At 40.1% G+C, this 21446-nt stretch overlaps 1 protein-coding gene across 9 annotated transcripts in view; it reads right to left on the minus strand.

Moving 5' to 3' along the window:
• SGCZ (sarcoglycan zeta) overlaps positions 1-8641 on the minus strand; it is a 393854-nt gene extending 385213 nt beyond the window's left edge. For 2 of the 9 annotated variants that reach the window (XM_072928220.1, XM_072928221.1), the window contains exon 1: positions 6389-7471. Coding sequence is in view for 4 of the 9 variants with exons in the window: in XM_041715758.2 (XP_041571692.2) it covers positions 6389-6466 (78 nt within the window). In the remaining 5 variants the exon portion in view is untranslated. The other 7 variants (XM_072928218.1, XM_072928219.1, XM_030271149.4 and 4 more) reach the window with 7 other exon arrangements.
• Positions 8642-21446: the final 12805 nt, after the last annotated feature.

The following is a 21446-nucleotide window of genomic DNA, read 5'->3' on the forward strand; positions in this document are numbered from 1 at the left end:
GGGTCCCCAGGAGCATTCAGTATCTGAGGGACGGATATCAATGCCCTAAAGCAGGATAAATCATAAAATTCTCCTCTTGATCCAGATGGTGAATATGCAAGCAAATGTGTCATTAGTGGGATCTGCCTAAGCAGCATAACCAGGGAAAAGTGAAGTGCTTTGTGTGTAGTGGGTGAGGCGGGGTCTTTATGGATTCCTTTATAGCACAGAGTCTGTTGCACTGTAGGCACCTTCCCTGTTGCAGTTCCTAAGGGAAATAATAAGGAAAACAGGACTTGGAACTCTCATAGTGAACCTAGAAATAGCTTAACTACTTCCAAAGCTACCTACAACCAAACCATGTTTTTTGCCCAAACCTCAAGTGCAATCAGGAAATTCAGAGTGGAGAGGGGGCTGCCCAGCCCTGACCCCCTCAGCACAGAGCAGGCAGGCTGGATGTGTGGCAGCTAAACCCCTTTCTAAGTTCAGGTTTAATGTCTTTTCCAATACAAGGCTTTAAATTGAAGACAACATAAAACCCAGATTCTGAGGCTTAATTCAACTAGCTCTCTTCCCTTTTATTATAGGTAGGTCATGAAGTTTTAGACTACCTTTCAATCTTTGTCATCTGTTGACCTATGTTCAGAAACTTACTAGCTTATAAAGGCAGGAAAGGTTCTATTGATTCTTTACTTTTAGTTTTGTTTCACATATGCTGGAAATTTTTTTAATGGAAGTCTAAGTTGAAAAAACATGAAACCTTCCTCAATACAGTTCATTTACTTGTCTTCAGTTAAAGGGCAGAGCTTTACAGAGTGTTTTGTGCATGTGGACTAGCTTTAACTAGAAATAATAAAATTCAGTATTTCTAATTAACTTCATTTGGAAAGAATGCTTTCTGTAATTTCAGTGGCTTACAGCATTACTTTCTCAACTGCTGGACCCAGCATACCTGGGCAATTGCACTGCATGTGTTCAATAGAATGTGAAGCAGTTTTCCCCCTTTCCTGAATCCCACTCAAAATAACTAATGAACAATTTTGTGTAGAAGACGACCAACACAACTGAGAAGCTGAAGTATCATCAATCCCCATCTTGAAGAGCGAAAATAACAAAAATGCCTTTGGATGCCTCTGTGGATTTGATCCAACAATTTGTACTCTCCACTCTGATAATGGTACAAAGAACAATGCATTTAGAAAGCACAATTTAAAATTAATTCTGTTTTCACTTTATGTGCCACCATTAAATGTGTACACTATTACATTAATACAAACTGGAAGGGATGTGATTTTTCAGTAGAGGCAGCCCCTGTTTACTAACAATTTGTTCAAGAGTTGTAGGAGCAGGAATGTAGAACCTATAAATTCCAGACCATGCTGCCCACATGAACTGAACAGAACTGCTAAAACAGAGATATATGGCTGAAGGCCAGATTTTTATGGCTGAGGCTTTCTACTGCTTATGGCACCAATTTTTAGGCATATCACTGATGTGCTTCTGCTGATGTAGCTGCAGTGATTCAACAAAGCACTGCTAATTTTTAATTGCAGAAAAGGATACTCTGTCCTCATTTGTTACTTTTCAATTGCAAATACACAGAGTTTATATCACACAATCCTTCTAAATGTGTTAGCCAGAGGTATAAGAAAGTAGGTACAGAAAGAACACCTTTTTTCATTAAAGTTGCTGAACACTAGAAGCTTTCTTTGACTTATGCAGTACCTCTGTAAATCTGGCCTTGTGTGATTAGCTGCAGTAATACTGCTGAGAATAAAGCCTCACATATTGTGTCTCTCACTGTTGTGACTTAGCCAACAGTCATTCCTTCCTGTGACAAGGAATAAAACCCATTGCTCATAGATAACAACCTCACAACATCTTTCTTCACAAAGAAGGGTTTTGCTGTGGATCAAAGAGTTAACCTGTAATATCTGAGAATTAGCAAAGGATCAGATGGCTTAGGAGATAAATGTGTCTTCCTTCTTGGACTAAGTAATTCTGGATTTACAGTGTATTATACATGGCTGCAGTCAAAAGTACAACAGGGCATTAAGAACATTTCTGTAAGCTCTTTAAACATACAAAGTGTTTCAAAATAAAGGAACTTGGCTTCTAAGCCATGTTCTCCAGGTTTCTTTGAAGAAGAGAAGAAAATGACAGTACTTTCTCTATGGGGAACTTCCATGCCAAAGTAAGAAAAACGTCTATTCATAACCTAGAGTGCCTTTTGTATTATTATTATTTGAATCCTTATCTTTGTTCTTTGGAATGCTGTATCTTTAGAGGACATAGAACAACTATGTTAGATATGGATTTACAAAATTTATATAAAATGCCACAAGGTGAAATGATTTCACAGGAAATGTCTCTTGTAACATTTTTGCCATAACACTTTAAGTAAAGCAATCTTATTCCTGGCCTTATCAGGAAGATGGGAAAACGGTATCAACCTCCAAAAGGCGGACTAGCTCCAAAAGGTTAAGGAACGTAGTACAAAAGCATGACTGGGACTCACAAATGTGTCTTCACATTACAGATTTATCTTTGAAACACTCTAACATGAGTTACATATTGTCTTCAAATTTTACATTCAGACCTATAGAAACAACCCAACTTACAGTAGCATCACACAGTAACCTCTTCCAGTTCCGGAAGAAAGAAATGTGTTGCTAATCTTTATGTAAATCTCTTTCATCTATTTTTTAGGTGCAAAATACAGTGGCAGAGGAAAAGGCAATATTTTTCCCAAAACCATGAAAAACAGGAAGACAAAGTAGTTTTTTCGCTTTAACCAAGCATTCAGATTTTGATGTATTTTCCTTTTAAAGAGTGTTGATCTTAGCAAAGCTGTAATGTACAATGTCAAAAAGCTCAGTCCCAGATTATACGGATTCTCTGCAGTGAGAGTACAGGAATGATTTCTAAAGCATATAGTGAGAGCACTGCCATTGTCTTGACCTTTTTTCTATGTCTGCTGAACAACTATATCTTATGCATAGAATTCTCTCCAGTTTCCTGAACTATGTCTAGTCTTTACACATACTGAGAGATGGAGAGGAAATCCCACAATAGGAATGCAGAGAAAATAAATTTGCATGTATATTGCTTTAAAACCATTTCAGCTTGACCTTCCATGAAGAATGGTTTAAAGGATGAATGCTTTGACTGTGAATGCAAAGGTTAATTGTCTTTATTGAGTATTGCTGAAAGGACCCTAGTAAACCATGAAGGTTTCTTGGAGGGACGTACTAAAGGACAGGAGAGAGAAGGTTTTGCATTAAAAAGACAAATCCTTTAATATCCACGCTAAGATGTCCATGTCCCAAGCAGACGACTTTAATAAATGAAACAGACTTTCATAAGAGGCTGTTGAGTGTTACAGAGTACTACACTTTCTATTATGGAGTGACTGACTTTAAACAGAAATAAAACCACCTACCTAAATATCAAAAGTCCTCCCACACCACACCAAACATATTAACTTCTCTGTCTCCTCCTTTTAAAACATAAATAAATAAAAAATTACAGAATTCCTCAGGGTATTAGTTCTCCTGGTAACTTAAATACTGAAGTGATTTACATGTTCAAGAGCATAGAAGTACCCCTTCCTTAAATTTTTGTGATTTTCTTGTTTGAATTTCTTTATCGGATATTTTACAAATTACATAAATTTAATTGGAAGACTGTTGTCACGAAAACTTCTTCCATAACCAGTTTCATGCTATGTTATGTCAGTAGTTTTATATCAACAGGAAATGTAAAACTGTAAACAAACTATAAATATTCTCTCATGGGATGAATAAAAAAATTCAGCTAATATTTACAAGATTATTCAGAAATAAAGTGTTTAATTCTTTTGCAATTGCAAAGTGGCAATTTCAAGACACTTAAGCACACTATTAATCAAAATTTTTGGGATTGTAGTGAAGAATTCTCCCTGAACCGATGCCTTCAAGCAATAGATGGCTTTCAGGATATTTTTTAATCCATTATATTCATAATCTCACTGTTACCATACATTCAACTACAAACCATCTTTCTTCCACAGAAGTATCACTGGTTTACACACTACAAGGAATACTATCTCCCTCTAAGACTATACACAAATTGTGGTTGCTAAACAAACATAAGAGAAGCAGTCATGATACACATTAGAGGAATTATATGTCAAATGAATGAGCAAATGTGAAGGACAAAGTCTGTAATAATCTATCCAATGTCAATGCAAATCACAAGTTAACAGGGTCCAGCAAAGACAAACTCCTCCTAATTATTCTTTTAAATGATGTTCAATTTCAAGCAATTATATGCCTCAACATAGTTTTTAAACACACACTAAATGCAAAATAAGTTAATTCATCATCTTTGAGATACATATACAAACTACAGAGTCCTATAAAATTCATCATACTCACAACCACACAGTTTAATGTATGTTCAAAATGTAGGTGAAGACTTGCGTATACATTAGGTAACAGAAAGCCCTTCACAACACTAAACCCAAGACTGCAATGCAACTATGACAGAATTATTTAGTTTGTGTACCACTTCTTTAAAACAAAAACCCCACAGGCTTGTGAGTTAAAAAGTCAGAGGGAAGCTCTTGTATGCATCAGAGAGAGATGAGACAGATCAAAGGAAAAACAGAACAGCTCAAAACCTCTGGAAGAGCAGCCTCTGTTTTCCATACTGATTAATTTCTTCAGGATTACATGCATGGACTAGTAAGGGAAAACACACCTATCTTCATCAGCAGGTGTTGCACACATGATACTTGTTGAGCTTTTCACAACATTACCTTTCAAAATGTCTGTTATCAACATAAATAATTCAGAATTCATTCCAATCAATGCGATAAATAACACTGAGATTTTGATTGATTTGAGGTGTATAGAAGCTTTATATATAACATAGTATCTGTTTTCAGTGTCATTATTACTATTTTCCTTAGAGGTGACATATTTATTTTTTGTTAGTAGGGAAGTTGCCAGTATTTTTTTTATGCTTACTGGCATATCTTAGTCATAGTAGAGGAAATCCAGTATCAAGGAAAAAAGTGTCCAGCCTGTTTCCAAAATTCTTGGCAAGCTCTGCTGCGACAAGCTGCTACCGTATTTGACATTCTTGACATGAGCCCATGTCACTGTGTGGTATGTCGCAGTGTGGTATGGGAGAGAGTTCCCTCGACATCTCAGGACCTCTGTCTGCCTCCTATCTGTGTGCCCTGACTGTGTCTTTGGCCTGGCAAGGAGCTGTGTCATGAGAAAAGGAGTGGAACACTTCATCCCTCCTGAAACTCTCCAGAAACCGATGAAAGCTTTCACGACTTGGAGCAGTATGGGAGATGCTCTTTACTGCGCCCAACAGCAGCAAGGTCACCCAGCTGGGAACTTCCTAGACCCCTAAGAGCTTTGCCCCCCACGGTGTATCCCTGCTGGGGGGAGAGTGGCTGGACGGCTGGCACAGAGAGGAAAGCCCAGCTGGCTGGAGCGAGGCGCGGAGCGCTGCGCCCCGCGGCGCCGGCGGGAGCCGCTGCCGGCGGCCGGGCCCGCACCACCCCCTGCCGGCCGCAGGGGCCGCCTCCCGCCCGGCGGCGTCCTGCCGGCGCCTGGCATCTCTCCCAGCGGCAGCACATCACCCGGGAAAGCCGGGAAGTGCATCGTGCCAAGCGGCTGGTCCCAGACAGCTGCCCAGACCCCAACAGCATCTGCAGAAATGCCTCCTTTGGAAGCTCTTCTCATCCTTATGAGCGGAAGAGTGCCGATGCTTACTTCTCAGCTGCTTCCTTGCTCAAGGTCGCTCAGCCTGTACACGCTGCAACACACGTCCTAATTGTAGCGCAGATAACCACGGGATAACGGGAGACCCCCTGCTCTTCAGCCTACGCACGTCCTGCTCACAGCGGGACGTGCCTCGGGCTTTACGGACAATTCATGCGAAGTGCTGCCCTCTTGTAGCATAAACATATTTTCTTTAAAGACCCCTTAAAATAATCCGGTACAATAAAACTTTTCGCCCCCTTAATCGGAATACTCGTGTTTTGCCTTTCCCGCACCAGCTGACTCCTGTGAATCCTGTGAATGCTGAGGCAAGCAGGGAGAGGACTTCCCGGCAGCCCAGGCAAGCAGCGTTTGCGGCGGGGAAGCCCTGGAAACCCTGGAAGCGCCGTGAGGATCAGCGGTTCTCAAGCAAATCGTTCTATGGGCTTTTCCTCTCCTGCACTACCGTCACCTCAAATACTCAAACAGCGCTACAGTCCTGGGATGCCTTTCCCTGGGGAGATTAGTAGGAGCAGCGAGCAAGACTTGGGGGGGAGGGGGGGGTGAATATATTTATTCAGTACTTTCTTATCTGCTTTATAGGAAAAGGAAAGGAGCCCCCCTAACTTCAGCGCTCGCCAGTTTACCTTGCCAGAGGCGAGCCCTTCTCCGCGGCCGCGGGGAAGCCGGCGCCCTGCGGGGGCGTCCCGCGGGCGGCTGTGCATGAGGCGGCCAAGGAAGGCAATCTTCCCCTGCCTCTCTCATCGCTCCTCTAGCGCTACCCCCGCCGGTACCGCGGCGAGGTGCATGTGCGTCCCGCCCCTCCGGCACGGCCGGCGTTGCACTCCGGCTCAGCGGCCCCGCGGAGCGCGCCCCGTGCGCCCGCTCCCTCTCTGCTGCTTTCCCCAGCCAGCCACCCTCTTTACCGCGTATAGACTGATAGAGAGAATTATATTATTATCATTAGTATGATGATGAGATGATGATGATGATGATGATTTGAGCCAAATTCCGCTCAGGGCCGGCGGGGCTGGCAGCAGGTGTAGGAAGGCTCTGTCTCCGCAAAGGAGCATGCTCAACGCTCTCAGGCATGCTCCTTCAGCGGGGAGGGAGCCAGAGCTGGGCCGGGGGGAGCAGAATCCTCCCAGCTCGCACCGTCCTAATGCAAAGTTTGATTGCACCAGCAGCCCCCGAGCCGCGGCCCAGCGGCTCGGCATCCCACCGCCGCTGCCTCAGCTTCGCTCGCCTGGGGGAACCGGACGCCGCGCTGGGGGCGAGCCAAGAAGGGGGGTGGAGGCGTGGGGAAGGGTTTCCCCGTCGCTCCCGGCGGCAAGGGGAGGAGAAAGAGGAAGAAGAGGAGATGCCCAGGCCAGAATGGCTTCAGAGCCAACTTCTGCCGGGAAAGCCGCGGGTCAGTTACCGCTTCCTCCTCGCTGATTCCCGGCGCTGCCCCCAGTGCTCATGCAAAGCCGAGAGCACACGGGCAGTAGCATCAGCACTACCACCATCACCACCAGGATTATTATTAACACTGCCATGACGATATGTGGGCCGCGCAGGCAGGAGGGAAGCCGCGCTCGGCCGGGGCAGCCGCCCTCCCGCGCTTCTCCCGCCGCGGGGCGGCTGCGCCCGGCTGCGCGCCCCGCCCGGCTGCGGGAGCCCCGCGCAGCGCCCGTGCGGCCCCCGCCCCCGCGGCCGGCCGGGCAGGACGGGAGCCAACCCCGGCCACAGCCGCGGCTCCCGGCGGGTCGCCTACCTTGAGCTCCTCCGTGTCCAGGTTAGCTGATCTGTCCATAGAGAGAAACTGAACGGAGCGGACTGGAAACTACGGAAGTTGTGCCAAAAAAAAATGAAGAGAAACAAAAAGGGGGGGGTGGGGGGGATAAAAAAGGAGGAGGAAGGGGGAAATCTAGTCTCTCAGTTTCCAGCCTAAACTCAGCCTTGTCCTCCAAACCGTGGCAGCTCCCCTCAGTCTCATTCTCCGCGATCACGCCTCCACCGGTTTAAATAAATAAATAAATAAATAAAATATTTCACTTTTTTTTTTTTTTTAAATAACTCCCTTAAGGATTAAAGCGACAGGTGATCCTTCCCTGGTGAGAGAGATTCGTGTCCTCTGGAAATGAAAGGAGACAGCAAAAAAAAAAAAATCCACTCAGTTTAAAGATTATTTTTTTTCTTCTGCAATAAGCTCAGAAACCGGCGAATCGCTGTATCCCGAGGAAAAAAAAAAAAAATCCTTCTTCCCTGGACAGCATCATGCAGCAAATTTCAAGCAGATGTGTTCAAACTGAAGAGAACAGTTTATGATAAAACCCTTTCTCCGTCATGCTGCCAGAGTAGTCTAGTAGCTAATTTAGCACCCTGTGAGCGCAAGACATTAGCGATGAACAATTTCGCTGGCAAGATAACAAAACCCCCCAAGTCCTGCATAGGCTTAAAAATTGTTTTGCAGCTAAAGATAGTCTATAGTAATAATAATAGTACTGTATATATACACACACAGATACATAATAAAAGAAAGTCAGTACGGTACGGTCTTCTTTGAAGGTTATGCTGGAAGAGTTGAGAGGAAAACAGGAGGTGGATCTCTTGCAGAAGAGAAGGGAGAGAGAGGCAGAGATTTCCCTCTCCGTCCCTGTTTTACTGTCCTTCACCGCCAGGTGACTGATTTCCCTCCTCTCGGCTCGCGCGGGGGGATTTCTCCAGCTCTGGAGCAGCAGCGTTTCCTCCCGAGCAGCCCCGGCTCTCAGCGCCGCCCTCCCCGCGGCCCCTCCGCCTCCCCCGGCCGCTGCCGCACCATCCCAAGGGCTCCTCTCGCCGGTGCCCGGGGGTTTGAATAGCAGAAACAGCGGTCAGTTTAAAAGCCAGTACTGCTTCGTATCTGTTTTGTAACTGCTTTGTGTTATACTCATGTATCGTTCCGTATAAAATGGCATATATATATATATATTTATATCTGCAGGTGTGTCTAAATTAATTAGGTGGTGTGGAACTTCTCAATCTTTGGCTTGTAGTGTGCAGTTTTGTGCAGCTGTTGAGTGTATCATTGATGGGCTGCAGCTGTGATGGAGCAGCCTTTCTGATAGCACGTGGATTAAGTCTGAGACTCTCTCAGGGTGTTACTTTCATTAATCCTCTTTTCCAAAGGATTCACTGTCTTCTAGTTCTCAGATCACTCTAAAGAGAACCAAAATTAGATTTAAAAATTCATATTACTCCCCGCCAAGATTTTGTCACAGTTCTTTTTCATAAATCTGTCACTTGCAGTTTTGGAGAAGATTTTTTGTGATTTTAGGCTTCCTGCTATCAGTCTTTTGGGGACTTTATTTATGAACTCCATTAATGGCAGGTTCAGAAATATCACTTTCTAGTACTATACACTGCTTTATACACTTCTTTAAATAGGATTAATACTCCTGATTATTCGATTTAGGTAAGCTAACTTAATGGCTCAAAGTATTTCCAGTTCAATATAGATTTGTTTGCAGCTTCGACCACTTCAAGGTTAGTATGAGTTTAAGCCCTGGGTGATGGCCAGTGATAGCTATTTCTGAAGACTGAATATTGTCCTCATTTTCTGGACAACTACAGATGCGAGGCAGATGCAGGCAAATGGCATTTCTCCTTTTTGCACAAATGATGCATGGCTTCTAGGTTCATTGTGAATGCATCATAAATATTGTTATTGTTAATCTAGAATTGCAGTTTGTAAAGATTGAACACTTGGTCTGGTGTTCCTGTGTAAACAAAAATGCTCATGTCCAAATAAAAGATTGCCAAAGCAGACACTAAAGCAGCTGTAAGATCTATATAAATTTAAGAGTGTTTTCATCTGAAAGAAAAATACCACTGTATCCACCCACTCACTCCCCAAATAAGAAACCTGGAGAGACCCCTATAAGAGATCATGCTGAAGAAAGATCTCTCAGAAGATGCTTCAAAGTCTCAAAATGTGTCAGTAAGCAGGATGAGTAGAAGAAATGTGTCAATAAGCAGGACCGTCGCCCCGTGTGGGAAACCAACCAGGGCATACATCATGAGAACACCTTGGTGCCCTGGCTGGTGCCACTGGGTGTCCAGAAGACTCCTGAACCTCTCCCTAATCTATGCTTTTTTGCATGGTACTTAACAGATCAACTAGTAGCTGCACAAAATGCAACTTTATAAAAACAGAAGACCAAAGACCTGCAGCACTTTGATCTTCTGCTGACTTGTTGCTCCTACACTATGGAATTTCTTGGATCTAGCACTCCTCAATTTGTTTTGATACTGGCACAAAAACTCTGGCAATGTGATACATTTGACAATCCTCTGCTGAATTTGGATGATGTCAGTCGGGAGTTCAGTGAAGAGACAAGGAAAATTGACAGGGCACTTACAAACCTAACTTCCTTAGTAAACAAAACAAAAGAAATTGATTTTGACAGTCCCTTGAATAATGCCTTAAAATATATTTCACTTCTCATAGTTAATAAAGCCTAACGAGTGACTTTAAAAGTTCAGGTTTATTGCCGCTAAGGCAGGCATGCCAAACTTGATTAATACCAAACTTCTAGTTCCTTCAGATATCTTAGTTTTTTATCCTGTGTATAACCTGTAAGGCAGGGCTCTAATTCACAAGACAGGGCTGACATTTTAACCCTCCTTTTTCAAGCATGGCCCTATGTCTTAGTTGTTGCACATGGTCTGGAATTATTATTTTCACTACAGAATGCTTCCTGTTTCCTTCAGCACAGTTAGGATCTGTTTTCAGCATAAGTGTCAACACAAAATTTTGCATACTTCATTATAGGGAAAAACTTTAACCAAGCCAGAAGGCTAGGTCCAAAAAGGACCTAAAAAGGAACCAGAAAGTCTTTAAGCAAATCAGAACCTGAGGTCTGAAAATGATGCCTGAACCTGGTACAGATGAGTGTCTGGAAATAAAAACTTGAAGAAAGTAGCAGTCTGCAAACTCACCAAGCAGTGACTTTGACCCTTGATTCAGCAGGTCAACATGTGGTAAACCAGTGACGGAATTACATTATTTTGTGTAAATCCAGCTACCTTAGCTGCTATTTCACTCCTATTCCTGCATTCATCTGATAATTCTTCCATTTTTTGGGGTTTTTTTCCTGCTAATATGTCACTGTGAAAATGTCATTCACTGCCTAGTCCTTTGTCTATCGTGTCCCCCAGGCTGTCTGGTAAGGAAGGCATTCCTGGTAAGCATAATTTAATATTATAAAAAAAATATTTTTAAAGATTGTGTTGTCTGGACATAATTAAAGGGTGTATGGCAGGAGAGTTCTTGAAGAATAAGCATCCTTAAAAACTGAGTGCTTAACTTTGAAGTACTAGACTTAGGTTAAGGTCAAGTGTAGGTTATTTTTTGGTGTTAGTCTCCTAGACTGGTAATTTTTTCTTCTAATTAGGCTAGAAAGACTTGTTTTTTCCTGATTTGCATTGTGCGTTCTTTTAGCAGAGCTGATTCTGAAATACAGGGGCAGGATAGAGAACATATGGAGGACTTCTAGGACATCACTCAGACCAGAGCCTCCTGAACCTAAAAGAATTAAATTCTGCAGTCATTTAAGACTGCATTCAAACAACAGGGGAGCATATTTTCCTAAATATGCAAAAGCATTTTTATAATCATAATGTAGAGATTGTAGCCAACTCCCCCTGCGGTACATCCAAACACTGAGCAAGTGCAGCTCAAATCTGTGCAGGGAGCAGTGAGAAAGCATAGCTTTTTAGCAAGGACTCACGTTTTTTTAAACAGGCACAGTAGTTTCAGTACTAGATAGCTATCATGATTTCTTTCTCTTTCCAGAGATGGAGAGATGAGCACCATGATGCCCCAAACAACATGGCAGAGTGCTTTGTCTTCCCATCAACACATCTATCTCATCCTTGGGAAACACTTTTTCTCAAATAGAGTATTTTCCAAGACAGGTTCACCTAGAAGATCACCTTGTGTGGGTTTGCTTCTCTAGGTACTGAAAACTTACTGCTTTAAGCTCTCGGATAGCCCATGTGGGAAGATAAACACCACTTCTTTCAAATAGGTGTGAATCATCTTGGGAAGTGACTGTTTCCTTCTGACCACACTGGAGTTCCTTAGATGACTGAATCCCAGACCACATACTCAGTAACTTAATATGAATACAACTGAACTAAAGCTAGAGTTGCACATATGCATATAAAAAAAAAAAAAAAAAAAAAAGCTGTAAATCATTATGAAACCATGGAAAATTATCATAGTGAAACCATAGGTGTTGGCTTTTCTCATTTCTCATCCTTTTAAAACAGAGAGGATAATTTTCCTAATGTACTGTTAGTAAGAATAGAAGACTAACTCAAAATCTAATACAACTTTTTTGATACATTTCATAGGTAGTTTCCGTTTTAAAGAAACTGAATCCACCAAAACTGCTAAACCCATAAACCATAATTTCAGGCTAGGGATATAGATTCAGCATCAAATATGAAATCAGATAAGTAGTAATATAGTTTTTAAACATAATGACTAAATTTTTCCCAAGTTATAAGGGAAATCTGTATACCTGAAAATGGGTTTTTTTGTGCTATTCTACAATGTATAACTTTTTTTTTTTTTAATAGTGGATGTCAGGCTAACACAGGTTCATCTATGTTATATTATAGTTCCCTCTCAGGAAAAGTATTTGGAGTAACATAAAACAATTGGGCTGAAGGTACCAAACTGTCTTCCATGCTTCAGAACCCATTTCAAGCCAGAAAGAATAACTTTTTTTGGCCTAGCAAAGGCTGCAGGGGGGCCTGTAAACCATTGCTATGTCCTGGGGCTTCAGAGAGATAAGAATAAAGAAGAACTCTAGCACTAGATTAAGTAAAACAGAGCAGAGAGCAAATAAATGTTTCCCATTAGCTGTTACATTTAGCATTATCATGTGAGCAAATAAATGCATTGGTAACAAAGATCTAAAACTCATCCTGTTCTTCCATTCACTGCAGAAATACTTTTATATTGAGCAAAAAATGGTATATTTAAAGATACATTGTGATTGATGGTCTGAGTTTGCATTGAATTGGAATTATTATGATCATGGATACAAATGAATATAGTGGCAGCATTATACTGTATGCTGCTCTATAACTTGAGGGTTATGTAACTTTTTCAAGGCCACCCTTCATCATACTAGAACACTTTAAGGAACTTTGAAATGTATGAATGAAATCTGATAGCAAATAGGAAAGACGGAGAAATAAAGGTAATATTTAGATCTAATTAGTAACAAAAAAGCTTTAGGAGATTAAATAGTTTGACTTGAATTAGGCTGGGAAAGGTCAGGTGTTTCCTTCCCAAAACTTTTTTGATTGCCTTTCTCACTATTCCAGCCAATCCAAATAATTCTTCCCCTTTTTCTCCATCCCTGTGCCATTTCTTTCTCATTTCCAGTCTCCACCATTAACTTCACATGTTAAGCAAAGTTACATGAGAAGACTCCGTATAAAGTCTTTTGTATAAGCTGATACAAGGGAACTTAACTTTTTAATATTACTATTTTAGATTATGTTCACTCTTAGGAGTTGATATTCAAATAAGTGTCTATCAAACGTACAGTTTTCTGATGCATTAGAAATCATACAGGAAAGATAACACTTGTTGGAACAAATCATTATAATGCCTAGTTTGCCAGTTAAATTAACACACAATAAGCAATATGATGTGAGATGTAAGATTTTCAGAGAAAATGTAAGATGATGACATTAAGAATATATTTTTTTTACTAAGGACAAAAATGAGGTAATCTTTTTCATTAAAAGGTGCAGTTTCTACCAAATTGTTCCAAGAGATCAAATTTATGTATAGACTAATCAAACTGAGGGATGACATATGTAGAAGAACTGCTTTTACTCTGCCAATGACCTGCTCTGTGACCCTATATAATTCAATAACTCATGTTCTATATTGCATCCGTTTCCAATTTATATGTTGCAGCGTGCACCGTGCGGGGTGTGCTGAGCGGCTGCAGCAGGGACCCGATCGTCCCCCTGCGAGCTCTGCAATTCCCAGTTATATTCCCAAATCCCCTGCAGCTCCGGCACAGGCACAGACAGCTATGACACGGGGCTTGGGGTGGAACAACATGGATTTATTCCTGGGCTCCCAGACAAGAAGTGGGGGAAGATGTGAACAGAAGTTTTTATACAGCAACTCAGGAAGAGGGGTGTAAGAAAGTGAACCAATGAGGATACGGTAAGAGAGGACTATAAGGTGGGGCAAATAGCTTATGAGCCTATCAGGGAAAACAGGGGAGAGGAATAATACAAAGTAATGAACAGGGCGTCGAGGGCAAGAAGACTGACAGAACTCTCTGGAGAAAGGGGTAGGGATAGGGAGGATTGACGCCTTGGAAGGGAGGAGGTTAGGGAAGGGCTTGGGAAGATTGGCAACTGGGGAAGGGAGGGGATTAGGGAGTAGAACAGAGGGCAAACATGGGTCCAAAGCAAAATGCACAACATTTGTATTTATCCATCTGTGTAAATTTATGAATTAAAGACTCTAACTAGACTAACAAAGTGTTCTTACAAAATAATCCAAATTTCAGCACAACAGTTTGGGTATTCAAAAAAGAATGTTCACACTTCCAGAACAACAAAGTACAATATTTCTGCATCTCAGATAATTTCAGATATTATTTATGTATAATCCATATGCATATTTTTAATGCATACAGATTCCTGAAAAGCTAAACTTCCTAGCAAAATTATTCACTGACCTCTGCCAAGCAAAGTGGGCACTTTTATGAGTACATATCGAAATATATAATTAGGTTGAAAAACTCGTAAACCTTTAGCTATAATAAAAATAAATGTTGTGAATCCCTCTTCATGTAGGAAAAAAAAAAAATCCCTCTTCAATAGGAAAAAACATTGATATTCCAGATCACAACTTAGAGAAGTTGGACATTTCCATAGGAAAGAAATAATTTCAGAGCAGGTTCAGTTTCATCAGGAGACAAGTGCTTTTCACAACAACGGTATTTAGACTGTAAGCTCTTGAGGACGGAGACCTTTTCTTTTCAATATCTGAAAAGTTCCATGCAAAGATGCATGTATGCACTAATATTTAATACACAAATATTAATAATATTTCTGAGTGAGGAGCATACTTTCACAAAATCACGTTACTTTAGAGCTCTGAATGTCAACATAACACTGTTATGATGTTAACTAGAGCTATTTTCAGAATACCAAGATAAACCCAGATGCTGTGTGTTGGCAACCTGTACATATCTGTAAGTCAGATTTCTGGAGTTTGAGATGCTGCATGTTTATATGTGTGCATAGACATCTCTCTGAGCCCCATTAGCAACCTTTGAAAGTAATGACTTACTTCAAACTACATTAAATGAAGTCATAAATAGATCCTTCCACCTCTTCGTAAAAGCAAACAACTTGAAACAGGAGAGAACAAAGACTGTGCTAATGCCTTCACTAAAAGGACAGTGCAGGGTGAAGTCAGTGTACTTTAGTAGGTGTAAGAAATCTGCAGGAAAACAGTAAGAAGCTTTATGCATAAATATGCAGCTATCAGACATGAGAGCAGATGATAGTCAAAATTTGTGTCCCTTATTGACCCCTTTGTATGTCACAGGGAACAATCTGACAAAACCCTTTTTTTGCAGTTACCTTTATCTCCTCATTGGATTCTCTGCTGTCTAGTTAGGGGTGAGCTCATCTTGCAGCCTTTGACTAATTCAGTTAAAATGTCTGTCAACTATAAGACAAATCCCATGGAAAAGGGGCTTTGTTAGGTGCATTTCTCAGATAACTTCTTAGTATACAATTTTTATATTGTATTGCTATAATTACTACATTCTTATGTTACATTCTTGTTATAATCTTTATACACATATATACAATTATATCTATTTTAATAGTTTCAAGCTACAATACAGCTTGTAAACAATAGCATGTCAATTGTATTAGGGAATGGTGAAATCTGGTTCTGTTTCTTATTACAAAAAAAAAAAAAAAAAACTCTATTGCTGGACTGAATGCAGCTGGCCATATCCTGTAGTCCTGTCAGAGGGCAAACACAGCCTGGAGTTCCCATATGTCTTTTGAGGTAATACAGAAATTACACAGATAATTTATTTTTAAAATATATTAATTTATTGGCCTAAGTTACTACTGGATTTATATTCCAGTGTAATGCAGAAATTTAATGCATGAATTTTGGGTTTGCTGCAATGGTGTAGTGAAAGAACTACATCCAGAAATCTTAGATATTTTTACCTCTTCAAGTAAAAAATAAGGCGCACAACAACAACTAAAAAAAGTGTTCTATTCATCTAAGACAGCATTTTTAAAAAATTAAATGTAGAAACACAACATTGCACCTGGTCAAACTTAACCTGCATTTAGGGAAATACTGAAGTACAGAAGCAACCGTGCATAACCGGCACAATGCACCACTTCTTGGAAGACAATATCTCCAAGGAATAGCAGTTCATCATGGAGGCTGCAGCAAGCCCTTCCAATGCATAAATTATTCCTCTTTTCAGTGCTGTGCATATCTGAGGGCATAATCAAGTCTTACGGCTGGAGGGAGATACTTTTTGTTCTAAGAAATGAAGTCTGGAAAGAAGCCATTTTGCTTAATCTCTGTGAGGCATTACTCTGAAATTTCATGAGGAGATGCTCTGCAGTCTCATCATTCCTCTCAAGCTCATCCACACACTGAGAATTTCTTGAACACCTTAAGGCAAAAGAAGGCTGCCATACTCATCTCCATTGTTACGTAATGTTTAGTAAACTTGCAACAAAACATGGCTGAGTTGTTCTAAGGGGTTTTTTTAGTTCAGTGGGGGATCTGTTTCCTCAAATCCAGTCCTTATAAATGATTGTTGACGACTGCTGAGAGAGGTATGTGGCACATATCTCTGGACTGATGAGCACATAGCAGCTGCAAAACTGAACATTACCACCTACTAGTACCAAATACCTAACTGCATAGAAGAGGATGCTCTCCCAACAAAGCAACATGCACAAGTTAGAATTGAGAAGCATGGTTTAGTTCAGACTTTACGCGTTTTTGTACTCAAATTATATATGTAAAGACTTAATGATCAAAAGATCTTTCTTAAAGATAAACCAAATGTAAATAAGATGCCAGGACAGTTCAAGAGCACTTCATGTATAGCAAGTCTAATAAGAGTGTGAAATTTTTTCACAGCACACAGCAGTTTTAGAGGCACAGTATTTGAATGAGTTGAACTAAGAGGTGGCAATAAAGGATTTTGAGGTGGCAGAAAGAGCTTAATTACAGCACTTTTGTATATGTATAAGAAGTTTTACCATAATTGCCAAGACACCATTTCCCACAAATGGAGAAAGGCTCAATTTTTAGGCTATTTTTAATACTTATTTTGTGTTCTTTCCCATCCAATAAAAGGAAAGCAGATAGTCAATATTGCTGATTATAAAAATAGGGGGTTTACAACTGAAGATGAAATGTGACAAGTTAACCTTTTCAAGAAGGCTCTATTTAAATAAATTATTAGCATCTGTTCTTTTATCTGATTTTTATGAGTCATTCATTCAGGTCCTAATATATAGAGTGTGTGCATGGGGTTATCTCTGACAGCAAAGATTGATCGTAGTAGTCATCCATTTTTAAAGGGAAACAGCGCAAAGCTTGATATGGAAAGTTAAATCCAGAAATGACAGAGTATTAACTGTGCTACTAACTTCTATACTACTGCTAATATTTTTCCATAATCCTAGCCTACTTCTTTTCACTTCTTTTCCAAAGGGATTAATCCTACTTTGTATGACGAATATTGGCAAGGGTTAGGAGTTTCAGGGTTCAAAATTGTGAGACATTTCCAAAGTAAAGTTTTGTGCTAAGGAGCAAAGCTCAAAAAAAAAAAAACAACCACGAAAGAAAACCCAATGCAAAATGTGCATTTGTTTAAACTATATATTCTAATGACCTGTTCAGAGATATTTTTTTTAAATTCTGCTCTACTCTTATTCCTTTTTTTTGTCACTTATTTTCTTTTCATCTTATTTAAATTTAGTGCTCTAAATCCAATGAATATACTTTTCCACTTTTTAAGAACAGCTAAATAAACTAATAATAGTAATAGCAATACATATGTGTTCTGAAATACTCTCTGACTTTGTGCAAGTCTATGCACTGAAATGTGTTATGAACAAATATGAAATGATCCTCTTTGACACTTATATAACATAAATACTTAGCACCTTCAATAGTTCCTCCATCTGAAACGCTGGCTGGAAACATTTTAAGTGTTTCTGTCATGGTAGTCAGTGGTTGTAGCTGGTTTGCTCTGAAACACTGGCCTTCTTAGGTGGCTGTAAGAGCAGCATCCACCCTGTCTTCTATCTGCTTCCTGCCCAGTGTCCAGCCAGCAGTGCCTGAATGACCTAATATATCAATTTTCTTGCTTGCACCAGCAGGGCATGCTATTTGGTAAGTCCAGTTGCAAGTAAATGTTAATCATCTAAAGATAATCCATATGAAGATAATTTGATAATCTTTTTTTCATGTAAATACAGATGGACCAACAATGTAGAAAAAAGTTGGTTTTATGTGTAAATACGCATATGTCTTCTGAGGCAATGCCTATGAACACATGATCTCACATGTAGCTCAGAATCCTGGGCACAAACTTATAATGAAAGCATGATTTCTGCTCATAACTATATGTCCCCATCCTATTCACTTTTAACTTTAAAACAAATAGCTAAAAATATTGAAATTATGATTATTATAAGTTTTATTTTTTGCTTATATCTCTCAATAGGTTTAAATTGTTGTTATGTGAAATATAACTGAAATGTTGGAGAACATTTATTTTTCAGGGTGTCTTTTTTCATTTCTAGGTGGAAATAAAATAAAAAAGATTATTTTGTATCACTACTATTTTTCAATATTTGAGGCAGTACTTTTCTTACAATTGCGGGATGTCAGATGAAAATCGAAACCATCATCTCAGAAAAACACAAGAGCATTTTATTTATGCTCTGTTACACTTCATTCCTCTTCACAGATTTCAATATTTTTGCAAATGTATCTCTATGTTTGATGACTAAGCTATTAAGTTACTCATAACAATTCACAGTGAGTCAGCATATGCGATTTCCAACCTGTTCTATATTTTATAACTTGGAATCAAGATTTAAGCTCACCCAGGACATAAAGTGGAATAACAGCAGATTGAATTGTACTGCTCTTTTCTGAGATGTTAAATCTATTTGGCTGTTGATACACAAGTAAGATGATTCCTCCTGAACACAACCAGCATTTACCACCAGAACCCCCTTTATACTGTTGCTACCCCATCTTTCAGTTATTTCTAGCTATTCTCACATCAGAAACCTGGCAGCAGAATTCTAGGGTAGAAATCCAGCTTTACAATTAAGTGAAAGAAAAAGAAATGTTCAGACCAGTATCTTGTTTTATCCTTGCAAAAAGTGGGAATATTTCCAATTTTCAGGATCCTTTCACAAGTTGAAGGGAAGAGAGCAGCAGAAACGTAGCAGTGCCAAATTACAAAGAACTGGCTGTACAGGCGATCCCATCCTTCATTCCCTCTCTGCAGCTGAGAGGTTGTGCCATCTGCCCTTTCAGCCTACTGACTGCTGTGTCACTCATGAAGATGCACATTTGGACTCCTCTTTTGTCAGAGAGGGTGCAAAGCAGCTCCTATATATAGGAAAAAATGTTCTCTAGGGGAAAATGTGCTAATCTCCAATATTTGTGTCATTCCAGGATCAAAAGCAGCCCGTTTTTTTTGGGGTTTTTTTTTTTTTGTTTTTTTGGTGGTTTTTTTTGTTTTTTGTTTTTTTTTTTGGACTATGTGTTTTTTTTAATCTTCTTCCGAAAAAAAAGAAATGCAGAACAACCTTTTTGCTGGGTCACTGAAGGATTGTGTGACCAGGACTGCCATGGTAAATGGAGTAGTCCATCATGTCTTTAATGCAAACATAATCATTTTTATATTAAGCCAGTAAAGAGCATTGCCTTTGTGGCACTGCATCTGAATCCTACTTCATCCTCGGGCCTCTTCTATGACCTCAAAAGCTCCCTGATAAGCCTTGGCCAAAGTAGCTGAGCAGTAAATCATCCCTTGACCATACTAGCTGGTCTGAGAGGCATTCCCTTACGTACCAGGATCTTGCATGCTAAAGATGTCAACAGTCAGAAGTATCAGTTGCCCAACCTAGGTGGGAAACAAAGGATAAGCATTTGTACCTTTGGTAAACCATTTTCCTGAATCATAGCCTGAATGGAGTGGCACTACTGGGAATTGCAGTTTGAGAGGAACCCTTATCATTGTCACTGCACTTTGGGAAAAAAAGTGCAGTAGTTATTAACTTGGGCTATGGCCAGGATGAAAACTTACTGATGACCAGAGCTAATCATCTTGCAACCCTATAAACAGGAGAGAGGCTTTTTGAGCTTTTCTGGACTGCAGTGGGCTGAATGAGCACCTCTCTCTGAGTAGGATATCTCTTAGATTTCACAAACCCTCAAGTTTGCAGCATTCAAAAAACTGTCTCTGATAATGAGCCCTGGACTGATACCCCTGCCACATCTTCATGCTCCTTGAGCTGCAATCCGTTGCCTGTTGGGAAATGCACAGGACTTTGGTATGAGTATTTAATTGAACCTGAGGGGGAATTTTTAATGAGTACCTTTGCACACAAAAAAATAGGTATACATATTGCTTTAACTTGTGTGAGTATGATTGGGTTATGATTTGAGTGTTACTATCTCAAATCTGTAGTTAAGTCATTGTTATAATTGTAGTGAACCCTATCAAATTGCTTCATAAATGTTACTCAATAATTAAGTGGTGCTAAATCCTTTTGCACCCTTATATTTACATCTATATTCTTTTCACCCTTATCCCCTTTTGCATTCTAAGCTTCCATGCAAATCATTCCAAAATGCTGCTTTTCTGATCATCCTTTTTATGCTTTGATCTGGGTAGTACATAATCAAGTGAACCTTTCCATCAAGCTTTGTAAAGTCACATTTTCACAAATTTGTGTGAAACCCTGTTTCACCAATACTTTCTACAATGTTTCTTTAAGCAGCCAAACCACTCATTCATGACAGGCTTGAATGGATTGGCATGGAATGGCAGCAATGCATTTACTGGAGTACACAAGGCACTGCCAGCATATAAGACTCCTCTAAAATAGCATTTTAGAGGAGTCAGGTTTTGTAGTTATACCTGACCAACCAAGTTGAATCCTTTTCATTGCAGTAAACACTGATTAAAAGCCTGACCTTGTATTAAGAAAATAAGGATATTTCAAAGGGCTCTATTTGTGCTGCATGTTGAATATTAAAAAAGTTGCTGAAAGAACTGTGAGGGGGAGGGCAATTGGGTCGGGCTTTGAAATGGTATGTACAATACTCGATGGTTGTCAAAGGGATACCTTAGTAAGCTTTTGTTGCAATAAGCCTTATGTGTGGCCGAGTCCAAGATTCTTATTTATTTGCTTTCTTTGGATACCCTCTCCACTGCAGATACTTGCTAAGAGGGATACCATCTCACATACCTCCAGCTGGTAGAGGGGAATGGACCCTCAGTGCTGCATTTTGGTACTCTAGATAGCAATGAAATGGGCACTTTGCATCTGCTCTGCTTGTTTGTAAATAACTGAATTTAAAGTAAGAGATGTTCA

The sequence above is a fragment of the Taeniopygia guttata genome, chromosome 4 (assembly GCF_048771995.1).
Source record: "Taeniopygia guttata chromosome 4, bTaeGut7.mat, whole genome shotgun sequence".
NCBI classification, from domain to species: Eukaryota; Metazoa; Chordata; class Aves; order Passeriformes; family Estrildidae; genus Taeniopygia; species Taeniopygia guttata.